The sequence below is a fragment of the Panicum hallii genome, chromosome 5 (genome assembly GCF_002211085.1).
Source record: "Panicum hallii strain FIL2 chromosome 5, PHallii_v3.1, whole genome shotgun sequence".
NCBI classification, from domain to species: domain Eukaryota; kingdom Viridiplantae; phylum Streptophyta; class Magnoliopsida; order Poales; family Poaceae; genus Panicum; species Panicum hallii.
In genome coordinates, this window is record NC_038046.1 from 18,282,061 (window position 1) to 18,306,976 (window position 24,916).

The window sequence follows — 24,916 nt, forward strand, 5'->3', positions numbered from 1 at the left end:
CCGCGGCGAGGAGCCACAACTATTTCGTGGATATATGGATATATTTCCCTCTTGTTTAATATTTGAAAGGCTCAGGCGAACAGCACCACTGGTGTTGCTCGATCGGCCGGTCCTGTGTGCGCAAGAACGTATATATTATGCATATTTCCCTTTTGTTAATACTCTAAATTGTTCCCCTTTTGTCAATTAATTTAATACTCCATACTACTAATTCGTCCAAGAATGTTCGAAATATTTTGATCAGGAAAAGTCTTCCATAATAGATTTTTACATATGAGTTCTATTACAATATGATGTCAATAGCTAATTAAAGACTTAACATAATCTTAAAATCACTTTGAATACAAATATATCGATGCAAAATTTATGCACTAAATGTGCATATAATTTAACCAATTGTTGGTCAAAGTTTGCAAGATTTGACTTCAGTCAGTCAAAATATATCTTGCATTTTTGGACGGAGGAAGTATTTGAAATGCTCCGACTATTGTTGCTTTGTTCTTTGTTGTATATTCCGTATTTCATTTTCTCATAACCATATGCCCTTTCATTATTGGCAGCTTGGAATGGCAGGCACCGTTCGCAAGTTGCAGCTGTATGTATGTCCCTTGCTTAACGTCGTGGAACTCATGGATTCATTTAACCATATATGCCGTGACAAATGCAGGTGCCCAGTGGGCAGCAGGCGCCTACTGATTCATGCATGGTCCTAAACCATCCTTTTGTATTCCTTTTTCCTTTTTTTGGAAACATTATCATTGCCCTTCATTTCTAAACCTTTCCCAGCCAAAAAAAATATTTCTACAAATTTTGTCGAAACTATTCAATCAAAACTTTTCTAGAAATATTTTTCCAAAAGAAGATTTGAAAATACTGATAACTTTTGTCGCTTCTCATATGAAGGGGTACTGAACACTAGTTAAAATTTATGATTACCTTTCTAAATCTATAATCAGCTAGACTACAATACACTAGAGTGTTTGTGGTGACCAAATGTTTAAAAGTTTGGTTGTTTTTTTGAAAAAAACTTGCAGATTGCTTTATCATTTAACATATGAAAGCTATCAAGGTTTTACTTTTACATATTTATTCTCAAACTCAGACGAAAAAGGAAATACCTTGGTTCATAACTGCGAAGGACCGAAGGGGGATCATCTAGCAGTGCATGGGTAGATGCTCTCATCCGAGGTGGCACTTTATGTGGGCCCGGGGTCCATAAAGCAAAGGAATATCGTATTTTCTTCAAAGCCCAGAGTGTTCCGTGTTGGCCGTGGAGGTGGAGCTACACGTCTAAGCGCCGTGGACCCCGCGGACGCAAGAACCATCCTAGTGGATAATAATGCTAACCTCACACGGCCTGGATCTTAGAAAAGGAGCAAATTAATGCTGCTTCAAGAGGATTAAAGTCGAATGGACATGCTGCTTATTTACACGCTAGCTACAGTCAACATGATAATTCGACAAATAAGAAGCTACTCTCTATTTTAAATTATTAGTCGTTTTGGCTTTTTAGATTCATAAGCTTTCTATGTACCTAGATATAATATATGTAGATGCATAGCAAAATATATGTATATAGAAAAGTTAAAACGAATGGTAATTTGGTACGGAGGGAGTACTATACTAATAATAGCTACAAGCACATATACAGGGATTCTAGTTAATTGCACTAGTTTGCATCTTGAACGCGTTATTTTTTAGGATTTGCTCTAGTGTTTTTTTATCCATTAGTAATGTTTAGAATTGCATTCCAACGCAAGTACAGAGCATTCCATAGATGGTTAGCTTGAATGTAGTGCATAGCGTAGTCTGATCCTGTCTCAGGCTAACTTTTGTTATGAAATTCTCAACGCCATGACATGCAAAATATCAATTGATGTTAATCTTAGTAGTGGTATAGAAGTGGGTAAGTAAAAGGAGAGTAGTGAGCTACACATTGAGGCGTTGAATGCTGCCAAAAAAAAAGTGAAAGAGGCGGAGGCGAGCTACATATATACACACTTGCGCCTCAAGCATGACACAGTATACGCCATGTTTTCTTTAGGTTGGACTTTGCATCACCCATTGAGTACACCCGGTTTGACCATCTATAAAATGGAGTGAGCGAACAGTGAATGTGCTATAGGTAGGTTCAGAATAATATCTACGGTTATTAGTGACGCTACTACGACGTCGATGGTAACTCTTAGACTCAGATAAAACGTGTTGGCGCCAAACAAATAGAAAAATAGGAAAGTTGACATGGCAATAGCACGGTCGCATCATGGCTAAAAATAAGAAACAAACGAAACCCCAAAAACCGACACGGTCACCCGCGTCTCCGAGGCCTGAGCAAGCACTATGCAAAAGCGCACCAGTGGAAGCACGGGCACTCTGGTGTACAGAGCGTAGCGTCCACGCCCTTTTCCATCTCCCTCTCACAGTGGGCCCCGCCTCCGCTCCCCTTCTCTTTCTGGCATCCAGAAGCTGCATCACAAAAGGCCCTGCCCTGCCCCAAAATGAAAACACCACCCACAATCCCACGAGGCCACAAACGCTCCCCCCTCCTCCTCCCTGCCGCTCCCAATCCTCTCCGCTTCCCAGTTTGATTCCCCTCTCAGTTCTAGAAGCCGCCATGGCCGCGGCAGCAGCTGCGCGCCGGAGCGCCGCGCTCCCTCGTGGCCGGCCCTGACGGGGAGGAAGCTGCCGAAGCTGCCGCTCTGTCTGAGCTCGCTCGCCGCCTTCTTCGTTCGCTCCGAGCTGGCTGCCTGATTGATTGGTACGGGCGCGCTCTGGCTCCTGGCCGCGGGGAGGATGACGAGGGGAGGTGCAGGACCAGGGGGAGGCAGGGAGGAGCAGGGGAAGGTGATGGGCCCACTGTTCCCGCGCCTCCACGTCAGCGACGCTGGCAGGGGCGGCGGCCCGCGGGCGCCGCCCAGGAATAAGATGGCGCTCTACGAGCAGTTCACCGTGCCGTCCAGCCGCTTCAGCTCCTCCGCCGCCTCCGCCCGCGCCGCGGGGGGCAGCCTCGTGCCCTCCACGTCGGCCAGCCAGGTCAGCCGCTCGCTGATTTTTTTCCCCTTTGCTCTCAGGATCAAGCTTCCCGGTTCGTGGAATGCAGAACACTGTCTGTCCGTTGTTTGCCGCTGAGTTGGGCTCATGGCAAATTGGGCAAGTTGTATGTAGCTGCGCGCTTGCATAAATACCAGTAACATAGTATGATTAGAAGCTAGAAGCTAGGCCACACTGGCCAATCGAAGGTAACGGAGCAAATGGAAACAACAGTTACCGTAAGCACTTCAGATACTCAGTGATTCTGTTGCGTGTCTAGGATAAGAAGTAACATAGAGGTATGTCTGCTGACTGCTGCTGTCAGCCTTCCTAATTTTGCTGGTGTTATCCATAGCTGCTACGTCGCTAGCAGGCTGCAAGTGTCGTTGGCATGACTTGGTCAGTACTCTTCTATCTGAGATGGAGCTTCCCTCTTGTACTGGCCTTAGAGCTTAGGCTCCAAATTTTTCTGTTTGTCAGGTAATTCTTTCAAATGCTAGAATTAATTCCTGGCATGGACCCAAGCTTTTGGGTTGAGGCTTTCACTCATTTGAGCTCATTTCCACAATCTCCCCATTCTAGCCATTTGGTGAAATGTGTGTGACCAAACTTTTTAGGAAGTTTCTTCACCGAGATGTGCGCTTTGTAGTACATAAATAAACAGTTCCAGAAGTAAATGGGAAATGATCAGCAATCAGCAGAAAAAGCTAGTGGTTGAAACAAACTTATCTGCAGGCTCATTTTTTATGTATGCCGTGTTAATATATATTCTTGATTATCCAATTTTCTACATGTTTGTAGGACAGGAAAATATTCCGGAGTACAAATGTGTGAGAACCACCCACAATACATCAATTACTTTGCAAATATGGCTGTGGCAAACTAGTTATGATAGACAATCAGAAATCAGAATCAATGGCAAAAAGTCCAAGCCATAGATACTCGATAGGTAGATTCGCATAGAGATAAAGGCAAAAAGGAAAGAAAAGAAGAAGAAAAGAAAACAGTGGTTGCTTGCAGTCTTGTCTCTGTCCCTGATCTACCCCCTCTCCTCCTTTTGGGGGTAGCGCAGTCAATTGCTCATTGGGTACTTAGTTTCCAGTTGTCACCCTTTCAGGATCAGGTTCCCATTTTGAGGAATGCAGAATTGGTCTATCCACCCCCTGTTACCGTATTATTTGTCGCTAGTTGAGTTCATAGTAATTGGCAAATTGAGCAAGTTGTACATAGTTGCATACTTGAATAAATACCTGTAAGATTGTATGATTTTAGGTGCTAGTCCACTGTGGCCATCAGAGGTAACTGAACAAAAGGAAATAACACTGACCCCCAAATGCCTTCAGATAATGAGTGATTCTGTTATGTGTGTAGGGAAATATTTGAGGAGAGGTTGCTCTGCTGCTGTCAATTTGACAATTTCCTAATTGACTAATTCTGCTAGTGTTATCCAAGCAGGTTGTGTCGTTGGTGTACCTTTCTCAATACTCTTCTCTCTGGGGCTGAAATGTGAGCCTCCCTTTTGTAGTTTTGTTACAGTTTAGGCTCCAAATTTTGCTGCTTGGCAAGTAGTTCCTTGAAATATATGGAATTGATAATTAATTCCTGATATTAAGCCTATGAACCTTTCTATACACACATTTGCCCTATCTCCAAGACCACACTGTATATGTTTGCTAGCACACAAGAGGATGATCTGCGTGTCCACAACAAATTCCCTTGGGGCTCCATTTCCCTTGGGCCGGTTGTGTGGACAGATTCTTATGGCTATCCCAAGCTAGCGGATTTGTAGCCAGGCTTTTGGATTGAGTAGGCTCTCACTCACTTGAGCTCAGCTACCGTCTTACCATTCTAGCCATTTTGTAACTTGCTTGGGACCAAACTTTGTAGAAAGTTCATTTACTGAGATGTGTACTTTGTTGTACATAAGTGGACAGGTTTGCTGGTCTTATTTGTTATGATCTTTAATATGTGTAATGCAACGATACGCTTGACTGTCCTATTCTCTACAAGTTTGTTGGACTAGAAGAATATTTCGATGTAAACATGTAACAACCACCTGCAAGACACCAATTACTTTGCAAATATGGAAGTAGAAAACTAGTTATAGACAAAAAGAATCAATGGCAAAAGTTCAAGCTGTAGGTACTGGCTAGTTAGATTCCCATAGACATAAAGGCAAATAGGAAAAGGGGAAAACGAAGGAAAGAAACAAGGATTGCTTCCAGTCTTGTATCTCTGTCTTTATTCTCACCTTTTTATTCGGTAGAGCAGTGAACAATGGAAGAATTGAGATTTTGACCATTGGGTATTCCATTTCTCACCTCTAATCTAGTTTTAAATGAAAGTTCCTGTATACGTTGAAGGTGCTGTCTACCAGTTTGCATGTAGGGATCCTCACTTGATGGGCCTTGGCAAACATGGATAGGAACTTAGCATTCCGTAACAAATTTTCATCAAAATTTTAAAAGTGCTGACACACTTTCTCCTTCCAGGTTTATAGTTATGACCGGCCTCTGTTCCAGCCCTTTGATGCACCTTCAAATGAACCTGCTCGTTCATCTGAAAAGTTCAAAGGAAACTCTATCAATGGGCAGTCTAATAATAGCACAAGAAGAGAATCAGGGAGGATGTCCTCACAGACCAAGAACAATGACGCTTGTGCTTCAAAATCAATTGCCGCGTGCACCTCACAGTATAGAGTGGGCAACGTCATTAAGAATTCTTCTGTGAAGAAAGTGGCCAATAATGATGAATTTATGGTTCCTTCCATCTGTTCTCCCATATTTTCTCAATGTTCTACTCAAGGGAATGCAGGGGTTCAAGACAAATCAAGGCCACTATCTGCTACAAATCCACACAAAAATCCTTCAATGCCCAAATCATATGCAGAATGTTATAATGCTGTGAATAGGCACTTGGAGAGAATCGACGAATCTGATATGAGATCAATGAGCTATCCAAAGGCTAAGGAGAAAGAACCAGTAGAAGGGTCAAAAAATGTGGAAGTTCAAGAAAAAAGTTCTTCTGTTCAGGCATCCAAAGAAAAATTCAAAAAGAAAGATGCTAAAACATGTCAAATGGGGGATAATGCGAGCCATACAAATAGTTCTGATAATCCAAATCTTGGGAATAGCGGGCGTCAACCTGCAAGAATGAATGGAAGTTCTATTGCAGCAAAGAAGTCTACAACTAGAAATACAGTGCCTTGTAAACCAAGTACTGATTTAAATAACTCTAACCAGAATTCTAATTTACTGGAAAGAAGTTTGCGGGAAGCTGGTGCAAAGAGAAAACGAGGACATCGTAATGTAGAGCAAAATGATGATTTATCTGATGACTCGGTGGAATGCATGCCTAGTTGGGAGGTCTCTCCGGATGAACTTGTTGGTGCTATTGGTCCAAAGCACTTCTGGAAGGTTAGAAGAGCTATTCAGAAGTAAGTATACAGGCTTAAGTAACTGTTTTGTATCACATATTTTTAGCATTCATTAGGAAAGGTCCATGTTCTTTTTCACTTTAGTTATTTCCATTTTCTTTTAGTTTTCAGCTGATTGTCTTACAGGAAGAATACATGAAGATGATATGTATCTTTGTTTGTTTCTCATTGCCCATCTATGTTGTTTAAATTTAAAATAAACTGTATATATAGTACAAATCATCGATGCCTTTAGTTTTCACTCTCTTTTAAAGTAGAAGCAAACAATTTCATCCAAAAAAACACTACATGTGTTCTTGTTAGACTGATACATTGAATATCGTTTTCTTTCTTTCTAAATTGCTGTATAATGTTCTTTTTTTGTTGTTTCACACTTTGTTTTGTCTAAACTCTACAGTCAGCAGAGGGTTTTTGCTGTCCAAGTATTCGAGCTTCATAAGCTGATAAAAGTGAGTCTTCAGAAAATAAATGATGCTTTCATCCTTTTCAGTTCTTAAGTTGGTTAGCTAGCAGATGCAATCTTGTGCAGGATGTAATTATAACCTAATCTTGTGCAGGTGCAGAAGTTAATTGCAGCATCTCCACATTTGCTTATTGAAGGCGATCCTGTCCTTGGCAGTGCCTTAGTGGGAAAGAAGACCAAACTGCCTAAAGGAAATTTGAAAGTGCAAGCTGTGTCAATTGCAAACAAGGATGATATCCAGCTAACTCTAGAGCAACCGGAGTTATCAAAACAAAACACCGACTCAAACCCACCATCCCCTTCTTGTGATGATGGGCTTGGGGGCAACTGTCAGGACCAAGCTGCAACAGACGAAACATTCACACGCAACCCTCTGGCTATGCCTGCTGCTCCTGATAACAAACAGAATGACTGGGGCATGAATCCACCACAGAATCAATGGCTTGTCCCAGTTATGTCTCCCTCTGAAGGTCTTGTCTATAAGCCTTATGCTGGTCCTTGTCCCCCAGTTGGAAGTTTGCTGACTCCATTTTATGCCAACTGTACTCCGTTGAGGCTCCCGTCTTCACCATATGGTGTTCCTATGCCTCAACAGCCACAACATATGGCCCCTCCTGGTGCTCCTGCCATGCATATGAACTACTTCCCGCCTTTCAGTATGCCAGTGATGAACCCAGGGGCACCAGCATCTGCAGTCGAGCAAGGAAGACATCCTGGTGCGCCACAGCCTCATGGGCGCATGGAACAGCAGTCACTGATCTCGTGCAACACGTCGCATCCGAGTGGCATTTGGAGATTTCATGCGTCAAGGGACAGTGAGCCGCAAGCCAGCAGTGCCAGTAGCCCTTTTGATAGGATTCAAGTTCAAGCTGATGGAAGTGGCCCGGTGTCAGTTTTTCCCACGGCTCCAGCTCGGAATGCCCAGCCTCAGCCCTCATACGGTAGCCGGGACCAACAGAACATTGTGATCAGGGTTGTCCCACATAACGCGCAGACTGCTTCGGAGTCTGCAGCACGGATTTTCCAGTCAATACAGATGGAGAGGCAACAAAACGACTTGTAGCTGGTGAATGGTGACCATATACTGTTATGTCGTCCCGAGCTCTATATTATGGTAGCTCCTATATTGTGACCAGTGATTGCACTTACCTGATAGTTGTCGAGTCGATGATACGATCTTCTGTTCACTGTAGAGTTGCAATGCAGAGCCTGTGCCAAAGTCAAGGCGCGGAAGTTATGAGCCTTTCATGATTGTGCAGTGACTGGAATTGGTATATATAGGATCCTTCCATTGTGTTCAGCTGACCAGCAGTATTTCTGTAACATGCAATAGACAGTGAGTGGTACAGTATAGGAACAAGCAGTCAGAAACGCCTGTCGGTACGAGGGGATAGACTGGTTGGTGTTTACTGGTAGTATAGACTGCTGTACACTTCAGTGTTTTATCTATGTTGTACAGTAACTGTGCAAGCATGTAACCGTAAGGCTTTCTGGGCAATGAATCGGATTGCAAGAATTATCATGCTGGAACCATCTTTTGCCCTGTCTCTGTTCTGGACATTGCTTGTGGATTAAACAAAAGTTCTGGATTGTTATGTATCCATCACTAGTTCTTCCATTCCTACAATATTGACCTTTCCCGTTTGTTAGAACGAAGATTTTGTCAGATTATGTATCAGGCCTGATGTGGAAGTGAATGATGAAGCAATTCAGTTGAGACATTTGAATTGAACACCACACCTTCCAGAGCTCACGGTGTGCACCCCGCGCCATCGCATTGGCAGCATTTCTTGCCGTCAAATGCAATACCACTGGAAGGTGTTTGGATTCAAATGCTAATGTTTAAAAATTCTAAACTTTAACACTAGTTCATTCAAACAGAAGTGCTAATGGCATAGACTAAACTTTAGTCAAAACTTAAAAACTTTAATAAAGATTTGAGTGCTAATAGATACAAAAATTTAGCACTCAACTTTAACCTATCCAAACAGACCCTGTACAGGCGACAAAGTTTAAACTTCCTTCACAAATGTACATTCAAACAAGGTAAAAAAAAGTAATTAAACTCATGCAAATAAATGTCCATGATGCTTCATTATGCACTAATTATGCTTATGATGCTCTTTTTAGATGTTAATCACGTTTAAGTTTTAGAGTCGTGACGCCGCGCCGCTAGTGGTACTATTACGACGACGACGACATCTATGACAGCGAGGTCGGCGTCATCCTGATTGGCCGCAGCCCGGCCGTCATTGAGATTCGAGACTACCCTATTGCACAGAGACAGTGGAGGACTCTCATGGCAGGTGCCATACCTTATTTTTTTTGCAAATACACTGCACATATATATTCATCTATCATGTTTTGTTATGATCTGCCGGATAATTCGTGCTCAAATTCATTACCTACCACATCTTAAATTTGACCGGTGCTTCGCTACTGTTGGAGTTCGCTTAGAGGGGTTCTTTCTGCTTTCTATAAAGCTCGGCCAAGTGATCTTTAGTTTAAAATGGATGTAGTTAATTGCGTACAAATTAGGCAAGTGACTCCAGCAAAAATTCTACGAAAAATTCTACGACATTTTAACTAATTCATTAATTATCTCTTGCAGGGCGTAGCACATCTTTCTGATCCCTCGGAGTCTCGCGGTCTAGACAGCGGTGCATCCGAATGTCTATGAAGATGAGAGTAGATAACCGGAAGAGGCATGGTTTCAACACTACAAGTCCGTACCGAAGTAAAGGTTGCAATCACGAAAGCAGCCTGCAAGATTCTAGAAAATAGTCTTTCAGGAGGTTGAGATACGCCCCAACAATAAGGTTTCATGTTAATACCAGAGTTATATACGAGGGCATCTACCTTCGTCATAAGAGCAACTTCAGTAAAACTTCTGTTCCAACCCTTACTTACAAAATAAGGATCAAAAGTAAAAATAAAAAAAATCACTCCAGCAAGCAGATCCCTGTTCAAGCCTTTGGAAATTCACCCTCTCGGCCCCTATTCCCATGGGTGGCTAGCGAGGCCCCTGCTCTGCGTCTTCCCCTTTTCCTTCGCTCCCCCGCCCGCGTCTCCTCCCTTCCGCGCTACGGCGCTTCCTGCCCCGCCGCTTCCCTTCCGTCCTGCCCACGCGATGGAACTTCCTCCGGCGCGACAATCCTCCGCCGCTCCCCTTCTCGTTCCCCTCTTCCATCGACTCCTCCCTCGTCAAAACCCTAGACCTCCCTGCGCTGCCCACCGCTGACCCGACCTCACCGCGCCACCCTCCAAGGAAGAGGGCCGCCCCTCCCGCGCCACCTGGATCTGCAAGGCTCCGGGGCTCCCAAGGTACATCGCCGCCCATCAGCATCGGCCCTTGACCTTGCCACGCCGACTCATCGTTGCCGGCGAGTGCCCCTCCGCTGCATACGTCCACGCCAGCTCGACGCCAAGCAGGCAGGCCTCCATCGACAACACCGCAAGAGGCGCAACGCCGATGGCCACATCTTGAAAGGTAAGATTTTTTTCTTCTCATTTCTTTTCATTGCAATTTGCACTCTTGGTGACCATTAGGGATGGAAATGTGAATACGGATATCCGAAATATCGTATATATGTATCCGTTTAAATATCAATATAGATATCCGTATTCATATTCGAATTTAATATGGTATTCGAATTTAATACGGTAGTAAAGTGGATACATCAGAATCCGATTTTCATTGATTTTCTCTATCCGATTCCACATCCGTATTCGATAATATGCGACACTATTCGTATCCATTTTTTGAATCTATTAAAAAATTATATTTATTTTCCATAACCAATAAAAAATAGTTAAACATTATCTTACCTATCGAGTAAATATCCAAATCCGAGGTATCCATTTTGCATTCGTATTCGAGAATATCCGAATCCATATCCGTATTCGAGTTAAAATATGGTAAAAAGTATCTGAATCCGATTCCATGCGAATCCGATCCGCTTCTGTCCTTAGTGACCGTGAACTCTTGGTGATAGTCTGTTTGGATTGGCTCTTCCAGTATGTAGTATCCTTGCTCATACGTATAGATCTTATTTTGCATACAATTGTTTTTAGAGAAGTAGTCTATTTTGAATACATTCAGATAAAGAAAATTAAGGAAGGCTGCACTATATGATGTTTTTCTTTTTGGAGATGGTAGGCTATCTGAAATCCCAAGCTGCATATCTTATTTCTGAACATTAACATTGAACTAGTGCTCTGAACTTCAGTGTATCTGGACTCTGAATTTCAGTGCATGTGTGCTATGAACTAGTGCTCTGAACTTCAGTGTATGTGCAAAGTTGCAATGGCTACTGGAGGTGGATCCTGGACCAATATGATATCTGATGACAACTTGAAGTGGATTTTGGGCTCCAAGATCAAATTATTCTGTAGTTATTATTCACTATGATGCTTATATCGCTATGGTCTTGTACTGTACCAAGATTAAATGGATATTCATTTGCATGTCTTGGTCAAACCAAGTTGAACTATTTTCTGTCTTACCTTGCTGGTTATCTTTGAAATATGTCAAATGTTCAATTTGGAGGAAGAGGAACACAAGATGACACAGAGATAGAATTGGGAAAAGTTTCATACTGTAAAGATAACATTCAACTTGTTACATATACATAAAGATACACACATATACAGCGGCAGGTTGGAATCGTCTTTTATTTAGCTATCTATATTACGGATCCCTGGTATTTTGATATATAGTAGCGAGCGAGCTTTACCTACGCATAACTGTTCAGCAATTAACGCAGTTGGCCATGCAGGAGTTCACGCAGAGATTCTTGCATTTGCTGACGTACGCCTGCTTGCAGCTGAGGCACCCGGGGGACGTGGTGTTGCCGCAGGCGCTGCCGCAGAAGCTGCTCGTGCAGCCATCGGTTGAAGAACTGCAGTACTGGTCACACTTGCAGCACAGCATCTGCGCAGCCGCGGAAGAAGAAAGGACCAGCACGATGCAAGCGACGGCGATGGTTAATTCCTTCAGATAAGAGTTGGCGCCGGAGGCCATTCTTTGCGACGGGTTTTGAAGGGTCAGAGCAAGCTGCTATCTGTAGCAAGGTCTCTATTGGAGGAGCTAGTACTAGATAGATCGTCAGATGCCGGCGCGGCGACTGGATATATAGAGCTGGAAAGCGGAGGCCATACCCATACAAGAGCCATCACGCATGCGTGGAAGATATCGATATCGGCACGCGGATATAGAAGTCTACATAGGTCGATGGCTGATTCGATCAGCTTCTAATTCAGTTAGCTTTAATTGCCTGTGTTTAGACGTTACCCATGGCTGCTAGTTGCGTCAGATACACTTGGTTCGTCGTACCAACTTGGCGAGGAGCTCACGGTTTCTGTGTCTTTATAGAATTCTGCGTCATGTATTCCTTGCATGCAGACTGGGCTTTTTCTTTGAGAGGGCATATTCCTTCAGACCTTGCAAATTAAAGTGATTGCTATAAGCAAATTGGATATACGTATACTATGTCACATTGCAGAATGATTACTTGGAAAGTATTTGCAGTCACACGAAATAGTCCTCAACAATGTAAAGTAAAATAAGTTGCATTCAGTTTTGCAATCTAGCTAGGCGACTGGAGTAAATTCAAGAGAGCAGAAGGTGCATGGCAGTCACCCAGTGCGATCAGTAGCTGCTCCATCTCGCTTTTCCATTTGAATTCTCTCTACCCCCGTATACATGCAAACAGTTTCTTCCAATGTATGTTTGAGCGTGCTAGCACTTAGGTAGTGTTTGGTTGGATTGTTTTGTGGCGTAATCAGATCACACCACGACCTATTTACATTAATTTGTGTTTGATTGAAGCGCTATATATGTACCCTCCATCTAATCTACTTTTATAAGGCGCACACACATATTAAGATTCAAACTTTGCAATCTTTGATCAATAATTTACCTATTAATTTTTTATTTTTATAATGTAAACTTTATACGATTGGATTCGTAATCAAATATATTTTTACCATACATATAAGTTTATAACCATAAATAATATAATATATGATAAATAAATGGTGAAAGTGTTATTTAGAAGATCGTGCCATGTTATACTATATCCTATGAAAATGAAAAGAGAAAGAAAGAACCTGATACTGCATGCATGCATGCTGTTTGCTCCGCCGTTTACGTTACAATTTTTAAACAAAACGTCAACTATAGTATGGGTGATCCTTCGTTCCCAGAAGCTTATATTGACTTCAAAGGAAGTTATAGTACTTGTTTGCTCCGCAAATATTGACTTCAAAGGAGGTTATAGTACTTCTCAAACATGATGTGCCAATCAAGTATCAAAAGTCAGAGCTGCTTATTTATTAGCTAGTAGACTTATTTATACATTAGCTATGACGTAAGTGATGATGACAGATATTTTCTGCCACGTGGTTCCTTCGAAAGAAGAAATCTCTATATACGATTGACGCACCGCAAGAAGGTCGGGAAGCATGGCCACGTCGCGCGTTTTTCCCAGCCGTTGGATCGGCCGGGTGGATGGCCCAGATACTGTGAATCTCGGATCTTTTGCAAAAAAAAAGTCATTCTGCTTATTAAAAATCAACCCGCAATCTGGAGAAGTTTGCAATTTTTTCACAAAACTCCTCGAATTTTACTTAAATCAACCCGCAGTCCGAGGGCCCTTTAACTGTTTTTCCAAAACCCCTCAAATTTTGCTGGAATTAACCTGTAGTCTGCTTTCGGTTATTTTACAAAAGAAACCTTGAATTTTTCATAAAATGAACCCACAGACCAATCCTTCTTTTTGTAAATTTACAAACTAGAACTTTTTTTGCTCATGAAACTAATTCGTGGTCCGTTTTTTCACGGTTTCGCAAAAGAAACCTTATTTTCCCATACAATCAATTCATGCTCCACCTCACGATACTTACTCTTAAAAAAATAACCTGCTCATTTTATACAACTAGCCTACCACAATTTGAGACCCTATTTTTTTTAAAAAAATGTACGAGCCATATAGCAATACGTAATTTCTAATGCTACTCACATAAATAAAGTATAAATAAAGTAGCACAGGCCATATTCTAATATAACCTCTGTTTTCTCAAAGAAAATACCATCACGACTATTGATTGCCAAATTTTATGACTCAAAGTCGAAGTCTCCTCGTTTCACAACTATATTAAGCTACCGCCTAATTACGCTCCACCCTCCCTAATAAATAACTTTACCCCTTCTTTCACCATAATAAATACAGCCACAAAATATCATAGCTCCATTTGGATACGCAACATAATATATTACTTAATAGTGACACAACGACAGAGTGACTAAAATATATACCAGGTGTAGCAACGGTCCGCGGACCATGACACCTATGCGGAACTAATAGGGCGACGGATTTATCCTACCTACGTTGCTTAAAAAATTGTACATTTACGTACACACAATAATTATCACTCTACGAATCAACTAAAGCATGTATGAACTACGCTACTACGATCGGAAATATAGGCCTGCGCGGCAAAGCCGATCGCCTTTCTAGTCTCTACTATTACTATATATATTATTAAAGCAAGCAATAATTCCTTGTCTATCAAGCGGAGTTCTAATCGGAACCCAAACAAATCAATCGGAATCTCAATCGGAACCTAGACAAACAATACCTTACACGATCACGGCACGGCCTGTACACGGAATGAACGAGCACAAAATTGATGGTATTATGTATGTCTATTATACACAAGTGAAAAGGTATAAAATTCATGATCTTAAAATTTATATTACCCGTAATAACGTACGAGCACTGTGCTAGTTATTTATAAGAGCTATAAAAGTTATCTGGCTTGAGGATAGTAATCGCTACAACTAAAAAGAACAAATTAAAGTAGACATTTACCTCTCTAATTGGTGTGCCTCTTGTGGATCCGGCTGCTAATTCCATCCAGCCGCCTTTGTACCACCGCCTCGCCGAATCAGAAAAAACATAACCGCTTGCGCCTCTCCCTCTCCCACTCGCGAGCAGTTCAGCTCGCACGTGAGCTCGCCGTCACCGTCGTCCCCGCTTGCCACTCTCTTCTCCCGCTCGCTGGCTCCTCGCAACACGAGCCCGCCGTCGCCCACGCTTGCGAGCTCACCCCCCACTCCTCCCCCGCGAAACCGTACGCCGGCCAGCTGCTCACCCCGGCAGGAACAGAGACGACACCACGGGCGCATGGCTCCGCACGAGGCCGTGTCCTTCGTCCGTGGCCGACGCCTCGGCGCCTCCGCGCGCCCCTCGTCGCCGGCCTCGTCGCGCTGCGCGGCCGCGAGCACTCCGCTCCTCGAGGAGGGCCTCTCTCGCCGCACCCGAATTTCAGGCCATCAGCGCATCCGACCCCACCAACCGCGGTCCGCGATGTCGCGTTCTGCCTCGGCGGGTCCCGCGTCCTCGCCTACCGCCCCGACGAGTTCGGCCAGTGCCACCGCGCGCGGCACGCTGCCGGCCCCGCTTCGTCGAGGGCGACAACAACATGCGCCAGCTCCAAGCGTTCCTCGACGACAGGTCGACAAGCGCGGCGCCGTGGCTTCCCTCGACGCGGGAACGGCCGTTGAGGAGCGGGGCCAGTACGTGGCGTGGCCAACGGAGCTGATGGACCTGTCCGCGCGAGCGTACGGGTGGCGGTGACCGATCGAGCGAGGAGGCGGCGGATGCGGAGGAGGATGCCCCCGTGGATCATGAGGACGTGGAAGAGGGCCCGAAGACCAAGCAGGAGTGGCGGGCTGTTAGCAGCTGGTAGCGGGGAAAGGATTCGGAGAAAGGAATTTGGGGAATTGGAGAAGCAAAGAGCAGTGGCAAGGAAGAACAGAGCAATTCAGATCGGAGGATAGCTTTACTTGAAAGCAAGTAGATGAGTTCATACATTATCTGATACTAGAACATATCATCACTTTCTTGATTCAAAACAAAATATATCCATATACATGAGTAAATATAGCATAAGATAGCAAATAGAAACATAGAAATGTGGGAACCGAACATAGCAGCAATAGAAATTACATAAATGTTTTAAGTAGATAAGAAAACCTAGCTATGCAGAAATTAGGAACCAGTACAACAATGCTTTGAACAATAGGCAAACTCATAGCAATTGTCTCATGCGAATATCTTAACAGCAGCAGTAGCAGTACCGTACCGCTGATTGAATGGCATCTGCAGCCCACAGGTTCTGTCAAGCCATATATTACATTTGAGGATCAGCATTAGTAGCTACCGAACATTTTAGCAGGTAGCTCGGAATATTGATCCAAATAAAAGGAAGTACTAATATATTAAGTAGGAAATAACACAGTTTGCAGCCATAAGAGTATCCAAAAGATAGTTAATTGATGCTGAGAGCATCAGGTCATAAAACAGCTGAATATATTGCATGAAGCAGCAAGTCATCACATATAGGTCTAGGCATGGCTGCAACTGTGTAAACACAAAATGAGCTGATCCGCTTCTTCATTCTAAGCATCGGAACTGGAACTGTAAATGTAGTTACCGAGAACAGTTGTTAGTTATAAAATATCTGAAGATAACATGAGGCAACAATCAAGATGTTTACAGTGAAGATAGTATTTTTCATGAGGTAGGCATATTTTGGACGAGAATCTGATGTCGACAAAAAAAAAATCTAGTGATCAGAAGCATGTGTATGTGACCAGTGGCTACCTCAAAGAGATGTAATGACAATTTGTATAAGGCACAAAGAAAATAGCAAAGATCATATGTGAAAAAAATAGCTAGGATGATATCCAAAGAGCATATGTGAAAAAAATAGCAAGGATGATATCTATTGTATAAGCAGGAGGGCATCTAAATATGGTAGGAGTACCTAAACCAAAAATATTTTTTGCAAGGCTTGTTTCATCTGAAGTTTGCATCAAAGGTATACCTAGGCTTGGGAGTGTCATGGACACAGACACAGCCATCATCTTCATTTTCAGTGTCCTGATCAAGCAGCAGTTTTCTAGCTGTTTTCTTGTTAGGCGAGGGGCGGGATCTAAAAATTTTACATGTTAGATAGGAGATTATTATTTGACATGTTATGAAAAAATAAATCTGTGTTAGCAATACAGATCTTTTCCTTGTGATAGTCTTTCCTATCTTAGTTGCAGAATCAACAGCTCCATCCTTAGATTCTTTAGAATTAGTAGTAGACTGCAGGATAGAGCAGGAAGACGAAACAAAATATCACATAGATGGATTATAGTTGGATAGGGTTAAATTCCTTAGTTGAAAAAAGGTAAGTTTCATCAGGTCAATACTCTTTGGAGTGTGATAAGTGGATAAAAGGAAGGAGATTAAGCGATTGTAGTTTACCTTAACAAAAATGGTATCATCATTCTTATGTGGTGTATTTGTTGACGTTGCAATATCTGGAGCATTGACGGACTTTGTACTTTGCTCTATTGGTACTAAAGCAATCTCTGTTTCCTTGGTTGGAGTGATCTGCAATTGTAGATAGTAGTTAGACATGTGCTGATAAGTAGTTAGACAAGTGCTGATTCTCTGTTTACAAAATGAAGGAAAGTTTTTGATAGATGTGTGAAGTTAAGGCTACTGTCACTTCATAATAACATATGTGTGAAGCTAAACTGAAACCACATGCTAAGCTCTAAACTTAAATTGTCACTTTACAAATCTCAATAAAGAAATTTTCATGGTAAGCTATAATTCAGTAAAAATAATCTTAATAAACTATCATAGCAGCAGTATGAGCAAGCCTATAAAGATAATAGAGCATCTGCAAGGGTAAAAAAAATGAAAAATAAAGGCAGAAACTGCAAACTCGTTGATGGAAAAAAAAGAACCTGATTCAGTGAGGGATCATCTTTTTCTGCGCTGCTCAGCTGAACCTGCAAACAAAGTAAAATAAATCATAACCACGCTCAGTAAAGGACTGCAGCATCTGGACGTGAAGAAAAAACAGGATCAAGAAAGATGAGATGAACCCACCTTAAAAGGCTTAAATCCTTCTGCTGCGATTTAACCCTCACCCTCTCAGATCAGCTGACGCCATTGCCTGGGTAGCTTGCCTACAGTCAGGCACATCAAAAAGTTGCAGATTAGGCCAAGGCAAAAACCGAAATTTTGCAGTTTAGGCCAAGATAAAATTGGAAACAAAAACACCACATGGTAGGAGAGAGGAGCGAAAGCATAAAAAAGATAAGGAGCTCACAAATCTCGACGTTCTGGTCTGGGAAGGCGGAGGAACCAGGGGAAGAAGACAGCAAATCAAAGCTGTTGCTAGGAGAAACCTGTCTTTAATAAGCCCGATATCCCTCCTCTTCTCTCGATTGGAATACTATATGGACTATTACATGGGCTGGGCCCATATACGTGCACGCAGGCACTAGACTAGCGCCACTCCACTCCTTCCCGGTACGGGCGGCGGCGAGGAAGGGCCTGAGCCTGGAGCGCATGGATAAACACCCACTAGTAGGAGTTGCCTTGGCATTAAGCCATGCAAACGGTGACTTGGCATCAGGCCGCGGGGATCAGATCCTCTGCAGTCAGGCTTCTTGACGTTCCTCCGCAAGGTGGGCGCGGTGCTCCAGGCAAAGAGCAGCAGCTCTTCTATCTGGAGAAACAGGCCGTGCTGCTGTTGGGCTGAGGCCCAGCGCCTGGAGGGGTGGAGCGTGCGGAAGCTGCTAGTTGCCGTAGGATCCACTGTGGATGAGCAGATGCGCCTGACTGCAGAGGAAAGTCAAGAAGCCCTGACTGCGGAGGATCTGATTCTCAGGCCGCGTGCTCTTGCAAGCAAGTACTTTGGTTTCGGTGTTGGCACGATCGAGTGTTAACCAGATATAGTTGCCCGGTTTTTACAAATATGTATAGTTTCATATGATGATATCTTAAGTAGATAATAAGGCTATTCGCAAAAAAAAGTACATAATAAGGCAATAAGCATAACAAAAGCGCCTATTATATTGGCAATTCAAAATCTAGATACATAGATTTTGCTATGCACCTAGATATATAATTATGTCTAGATACATAATAAAATCTATGTATTTAAATTTGTTAAAATGATCTACAATTTGGAACGGAAGGAGCGGTACACTGCTTTGTGTTTGAGAAGTGAAATTTGTTGGCACATCGTCTGGTTCTCTCTGATGCGTTTTTGTACAAAGTATATATAACTATATATGTGGGAATGTGTCGTATCACCATTTTTTTCGAGATCAAAGACTAAGGTCATAACTAATTCATTAGCGTTAAGAAGAAAAATGCACCTAAGTTTGCGTCAAATAGAATTCAAACTTAAATGGGGTGGTTGCATGCACATGCACAATTTTCACCATGCATGTAATGGCATTCACATTCTACTTGCGTTGATCATTTCTATACTTTCTACCCGACACTTCGATAGTCAGCCATGTTCTTTCACTCAGTGCCAAGCCGTGTCATGGAGCCATGATCGTGTTTTCTTTGGGTGTCAATTCCAATTGACATTTATGTTCTGAACTATAGATGGCCTAACTTCTTGAACCAAAGCCTTCACGAATCAACCATCTTTTCGTACTCAAGTATTCAGTATCAAGTTGCACCATCCTTTGCTGCGAACGGACTTGTTTGGTACAACAAACACAAGAGACATGTCAACTCACCAAAAGGTTAAAGCATGTATGGTTCCCATGATTGGCAATCACATTCTACACTAGTTGATTCCTACCAACTTTGTAGCCAATTTGCCTAGTTTTGGTGAACAAAAATTCACACTGATAAATGTGTGTGGTGGTTCCGCTCAAAAGCAAACCAGCCCAGCCCATCTCGGAGACTCGGACACCGTCCGCAACGCCAGGCAGCCCACGGTACCCCACCTTCTAGAAACTCGCGGCTTGCCTGCCCCGACGACGCACCCGCCGCCGTCGCATCGCACCGCCGGAAGCAACCGGACGCCCCTGATCTAAGACACGTGGAGCCACCGATCCTGCTACAAGACACCACCGCTTTCCCCGCTTCTTCTCCAAAGCCACGGAGCCAGTCGACAACCAACCCCTCCCCCACGCCACAAAACCCCCCAAACCCCATTCCCACCTCCCCCTCCCGCCGCCGCCGCCATGAAGGGGCCCGTGGAGATCACCCTGACGAGGGACATCCCGTCCAACCGCCGCTGCTGGTGGAGGCGCGACGACGACCTCCTCGACGACGGCGACGTCGGCGTCCTCCGGATCGGCCGCGGCCTGGCCGCCGTCGAGACCACCTTCTCCCACAGCGACGAGGTCACCAAGCGCTGGCTCGCCGAGGCCTCCGCCGCCGCCCCAACGACCACGGCAACCCGATCCGCTGCCTCGCGCTCTGCCTCGGCGGCTCACGCGCCCTCGTCTACAGCCCCGAAGCGCTCGGCTTCTACTGCAACAACATGAACCAGCTCCGCGCGTTCCTGGGCGACAACCGCATCACCGTCGCCTGCTTCGGCGCCCGGGAGGTCACGAGGAAGCTGGCCAAGGAGTGGGGGCTGCACGTGGCGTGGCCGGAGGAGCTCACGGATCTGTTCGCGCTCGCGTACGGGAAGGTCGCCGGGGTGGAGCGCGAGGAGAGGCTGCTGGACGTGAAGAAGCCCGCCAGGTACTGGTTGGGGAAGGCGGCGCTCAAGAGGGAGAAGGCCAAGGCACAGCGGGACGAGTACGACACCGACGAGGAGGAGAGGCTCAACAACCTCGGCCGGACCTGGCGGCCGCCCAAGGTGGTGAGGGGCCTCAGCCTCGAGCGCATGGCGCGGGTGGCGCTCGGGCCGGAGATGCGCCTGGCGCGCTGCCCGGCGAAGGTGGCGCAGGCGGACTGGGGCAGCTACTACCTGGGCGAGGAGGAGTGGGCGTACGCGACCCGCGACGCGTACCTCTGCTTCGAGATCGCGGCCCGCTGCCTCCAGAAGCTCTTCGACCCAATCGGCGTCGTCGTATCGTCGAGCGCCAAGCCAGCTGTTGCGGCGGTTGGTATGGTGCGCCCCGCTGCCGTCCTGTCTTTGCTGCTGCGTTTAATTTGCTCTGTCACGCACGTTTCTTGGTATGATCATCCTTCAGTATCAGTATGATGTAGCAAGGTATCAGTATCAGTAGTAGTGGCGTATATCTGCAATGCAGATGCAAATGCTTGGCTTGATATGGTAGTACGTAGTAGTTGTAACAACGAAACAGTATGCACTATGCAGTGATGGAATCATGTGCTTGATGTGCACCTGATGGCTGGTGACATTTGGAATGGAAATGGACGACCAATGCTTTGTTAGTGATGAAGATGTGGTTCAATAATTTGTGTTTGCAATTCCTGTGAGTTATGTGTCCTAATTCCTAATTTGTCTGTTCCTTCTTGCATGATCTTTTTTAGCATTGGCGTCATGATGCATTTATACAGGCCGGGCTGCTGGTTTCATGTCACACTTGATCCTTTTCTTTTTTTGGCAACGACAATCCACCCAAGGGGCGAGTGTTATCAGTGTGTTCTAAAATTCTTGTGCTGTCTGAATTCTTAGATGGTTGTGCAGGCTCGGTATTATTGGTCTATGGTTCCAAACTGTTTATGGGAGCGATCGGTACATTTTGCATAGTGAATGTTGTTAAAATGATCAAAGTGTTCATGATGTGTCCGTAAACATGTTAATAAGTTTTTCCAGATGGCATGTTAATCAGTTACTGCCTCCTTTTCCATGTGCTTACCTAGGAAGATATATGTTAGATAAAATGGGGGAAAGTAATGTGGGGATGTAAAGAAGAATGATGTGGCAGTTATTAGGTATCATATATTTGCAAACTAACTGCTTGATCGAACACAGATGTGCTTACCTAGGAAGATACATGCACTTGATGGCTGGTGGTCAAAATGGATTGAGTGCTGTTTACATGAGATGTACTTTAACTAGTGAGTTAACCATTTCTGTTTGCAAGTGCTGTGTTCTTGTGATTTATGAGTCCTACTTGGTCACTGCTTCCTCACCTGAGGCTGCATCATATTTGGTATCTACTTCATAAATAGTACCTGATGCATATTCTTAGAAGGTTTTATGCCTCGAACCATTTCCTGGCAGCTTGAATCAACTTGAGAGGTGTGGTAAGCTTTTCTGCTACCGGGGAGCCCTGATGCTTGCGAGTTGCGATCAGTTCGCATTGCTTGGTATTGATGTTTTTGCGTGCTGTTCCTGGTTTCCATGTTGTCAATGATGAACAAGTGTGTTCTGGTGTTCATATGCATGCTAATTGATTACCACCATTTTTAAGTTCTTAACAGTTTGATCAGACATGCATAACTAGGCAATCAGAACATATATAAACATGTTTATTTGGAGATGTAGTTTAGCCTATCTATGTGGTTTTGTTGCAAACACACTCTTCTTGTGATTCGTTCTTCCAGCTTCAAGCCTGCAGTTTTGATCCACTTCTTGGCAGGAGTCAATCAATCGGAGACACGCTTGTTTCACTATTGGCGAGTTCGATGTAATGCGCGTGATAAGTTGGAGTGTAGTATTTTGTTATTTACATGGTTTTCCTACTTCCGACTTCCTAAAAACTAGACCAATGCTGTTTATGCGAGTGTCTGGTACTTGTTTTTTGATTGGCCGTATTTCTGGTGTTGGTAGCCATGCTAATTAGACGCGATACCCGTTATGAAGTGCTTGACAATTTGATGAAACACACATAACCACACAATCAAATTTTACCCTAACCAAAATATCCCAAACAGGTTCAGAATGTGTAGCAGAATAACGTAGCTATGTTTTTGGAAGACAACGAGTATAATTTGCTGATCAAAAGTGACGATCGTTTGAGAACACAGCGATTATTGCTTCAAATTCCTCAGGTGTGCCCACCAGGCCCGTATTGATCAGATGAACTTCTTTCCCATATTTGTTGGATGAACTTCCACTCTATTTGATCAGTACACAACTAGTGTTCTCACAATGACCAGGACTGTCATTAGTCATTACTTAGCATACGTGCACCTTGCCCTATATCGATATTATCACGCACCAGAGCCATCACCCCATTTAACACTAGCCGTAACATATCTTCAGCAGCTAATGTCTAATGATCAGCTACACACTGATGCCCACTTGAAACTAAACCTGATCCACTGCCTTTGCATCAGGATTCAGGCAGAGCAAGAATCCGAGCAACAAATGATTGACTAGCAAACAGAGAACAAAAAGACAACCTAGCATATGCACACCTCAAGATATATGACAATGACAAAAAAAGACTGGAGACGATTTAGCCATAACAGCTTAGCATTGCAAGTTGCATAAACTTGTACAACAGCATAATCTTTTCAGATTCTGATAGTCATTAGCTATCCATTTAAACCGCTCTACAAGGTTCCTCTCTTGGTAGACTATGCTTTCTTGGGTATGGTAACAGAAAACTAGTTAGCAGTGCGGTACAGCTTCCCAAAAACATGCAGCATAGCAACAAGGGCAATGAAGCCAATGCTCATGATCAGAACAGTGTTCGGGGACATCTTGGCACCAGCAGCCTCATCGGTGTAGAACTGGAGCATGGAGCTGGCACCTCCTCCACCACCACCAGCACCGCTTGTGGTTCTACGCCTGCGCAGGCTTGCAGCAGCTGCTGCACTCCCTCTGGCGGGTGCATCACCGTTGGCCACCATCTTGTCTTAGCACCCACTGCATGTCAACAATAGGTTCAGGCATAAGACTTGCAGCACTACAACTGTCAAAAATTCCACAACATACACAGTGTTTTGACCATAAAAAAGCAGGTACCACATATTCTAGCTAAGCACAATATAGTATGGGACCTTTATGCAATTGGCTGTTTACTGATGAAACAGAAAACATTAATGCAACACTTGTGCTTACAAGTATTAATCAACCAGAACACATCAAACTCTGAATTAGTTCCCCTGTTTTAACAGGCAAGATTACACAGGGATAGCTAAACTGAAACTCAGTTCCTAGTTCGCACATAAAGCATATTCCGCCACTACTTTGCCTTAAGATGATGTTTGATCTTGTATACAAGATAGACCATTAGAATGGGCAATGGTATGTATGCACAAGCTCCACATTAGAATAATACAAGCAATGGCCTGATGTTGCATCAGATTATGCAAAACATAGATCCAGGGCATGACAACAATTATTTATTTGTACAAAAGCCTAAAACCGTATATCTCTAACAGGACAACTGCATGCAGATATGCTCATTGCAAGGAGTATCACAAAATCAACAGAAAGCATGTTAACACTGGAACTACACAGGGGTGATCTAAACATATAAACCAAGACAGAAGCCGCAAACCAGGTCCAGCAGGACCATGGAACTCTCTATCAGCATTCAGTTTACGACCAAAGATCATCAGGTGAACCAATCGAAACGTATTTATTTAAGGGGAATTCTGCGAATTGTACAACTGGAACCCAATTTCCGCAGAACCGAAACAACCGGAATCGCACTGAGATGGGGCCAGATCTTGACAACACGATCCGAAACCATCCAGCTACGCACGAATTCGAAGAGTCTAAAAACGCAGATCTAAGGCAAGCGCCCAGGCAATCAGCAGCACAACAACAAGCAGGGGGGAATCTAACCAAAACAAACAAGAGAATTGCTCTATGGCACACGGGCACGGAATCAGCAGGATCGCGTACAAGACCACCGGCAGAAGAGAAGGGGCTGGGTGGCGGATCGAGGGAGGCGCGCGCACCTGACGGTGATGAATCCGCTGCTGCTGCTTCTTCGCGTCCTTCCTTTCAGTTTCAGAGTCTGATGCCCGAGCGAGATCCGAGCGTGCGCCCTCCGCGTCTGGCCCGCCGCGTTCATATGCGCCCCCAGTCCCGGGTCGCGTCCGGTCCGGTACAGGATCCGCTCCGAGGCGGATGACGTGCAGCGCGCGATCTGATTGGACGACGCGGCGTGACCAGCGGGTCGGATCCTGGCCTCATGGGAGCCCGGCCCGCTAATGCGATCTGATTTTTGCTTTCCTAATTTGGTGGGCTGCCGTTTCAGCCCAACAGGCTACGAGCCT

The 24,916-nt window shown here is 44.2% G+C and overlaps 3 protein-coding genes and 2 long non-coding RNA genes across 6 annotated transcripts; 3 read left to right on the top strand and 2 right to left on the bottom strand.

The window, feature by feature from the left end:
• Window positions 1-2,488: 2,488 nt before the first annotated feature.
• LOC112893285 (protein HEADING DATE 3B-like) lies at window positions 2,489-8,472 on the top strand. 2 transcript variants are annotated; one of them, XM_025960527.1, is made up of 5 exons: window positions 2,965-3,033; window positions 4,486-4,536; window positions 5,523-6,466; window positions 6,864-6,915; window positions 7,024-8,472. In XM_025960527.1, the coding sequence occupies exons 3-5, from the start codon at window positions 5,658-5,660 to the stop codon at window positions 7,990-7,992; spliced, it is 1,830 nt and encodes a 609-aa protein (XP_025816312.1). In that variant the 5' UTR covers window positions 2,965-3,033; window positions 4,486-4,536; window positions 5,523-5,657; the 3' UTR covers window positions 7,993-8,472. The 2 variants fall into 2 exon arrangements, with proteins under 2 accessions (XP_025816311.1, XP_025816312.1); XM_025960526.1 differs by lacking the exon at window positions 4,486-4,536 and having other exon boundaries at window positions 2,489-3,033.
• A 661-nt stretch (window positions 8,473-9,133) lies between these two features.
• On the top strand, window positions 9,134-11,841 carry LOC112891842. Its single transcript, XR_003228613.1, has 3 exons — window positions 9,134-9,235; window positions 9,541-10,419; window positions 11,708-11,841. It is a non-coding gene; the product is annotated as an uncharacterized LOC112891842 (long non-coding RNA).
• Window positions 11,842-17,257: 5,416 nt separating this feature from the next.
• On the bottom strand, window positions 17,258-18,194 carry LOC112895759. Its single transcript, XR_003229265.1, has 4 exons — window positions 18,111-18,194; window positions 17,888-17,967; window positions 17,743-17,787; window positions 17,258-17,380 (listed from the first exon to the last, which is right to left on the bottom strand). It is a non-coding gene; the product is annotated as an uncharacterized LOC112895759 (long non-coding RNA).
• A 1,737-nt stretch (window positions 18,195-19,931) lies between these two features.
• LOC112895105 lies at window positions 19,932-21,183 on the top strand. Its single transcript, XM_025962983.1, has one exon. It carries the CDS (start codon window positions 20,298-20,300, stop codon window positions 20,967-20,969), a length of 672 nt encoding a protein of 223 aa, XP_025818768.1. The 5' UTR covers window positions 19,932-20,297; the 3' UTR covers window positions 20,970-21,183.
• Window positions 21,184-23,129: 1,946 nt separating this feature from the next.
• On the bottom strand, window positions 23,130-24,748 carry LOC112893832 (protein transport protein Sec61 subunit beta-like). The gene is made up of 2 exons (XM_025961335.1): window positions 24,596-24,748; window positions 23,130-23,552 (listed from the first exon to the last, which is right to left on the bottom strand). Exon 2 carries the CDS (start codon window positions 23,534-23,536, stop codon window positions 23,291-23,293), a length of 246 nt encoding a protein of 81 aa, XP_025817120.1. The 5' UTR covers window positions 23,537-23,552; window positions 24,596-24,748; the 3' UTR covers window positions 23,130-23,290.
• Window positions 24,749-24,916: the final 168 nt, after the last annotated feature.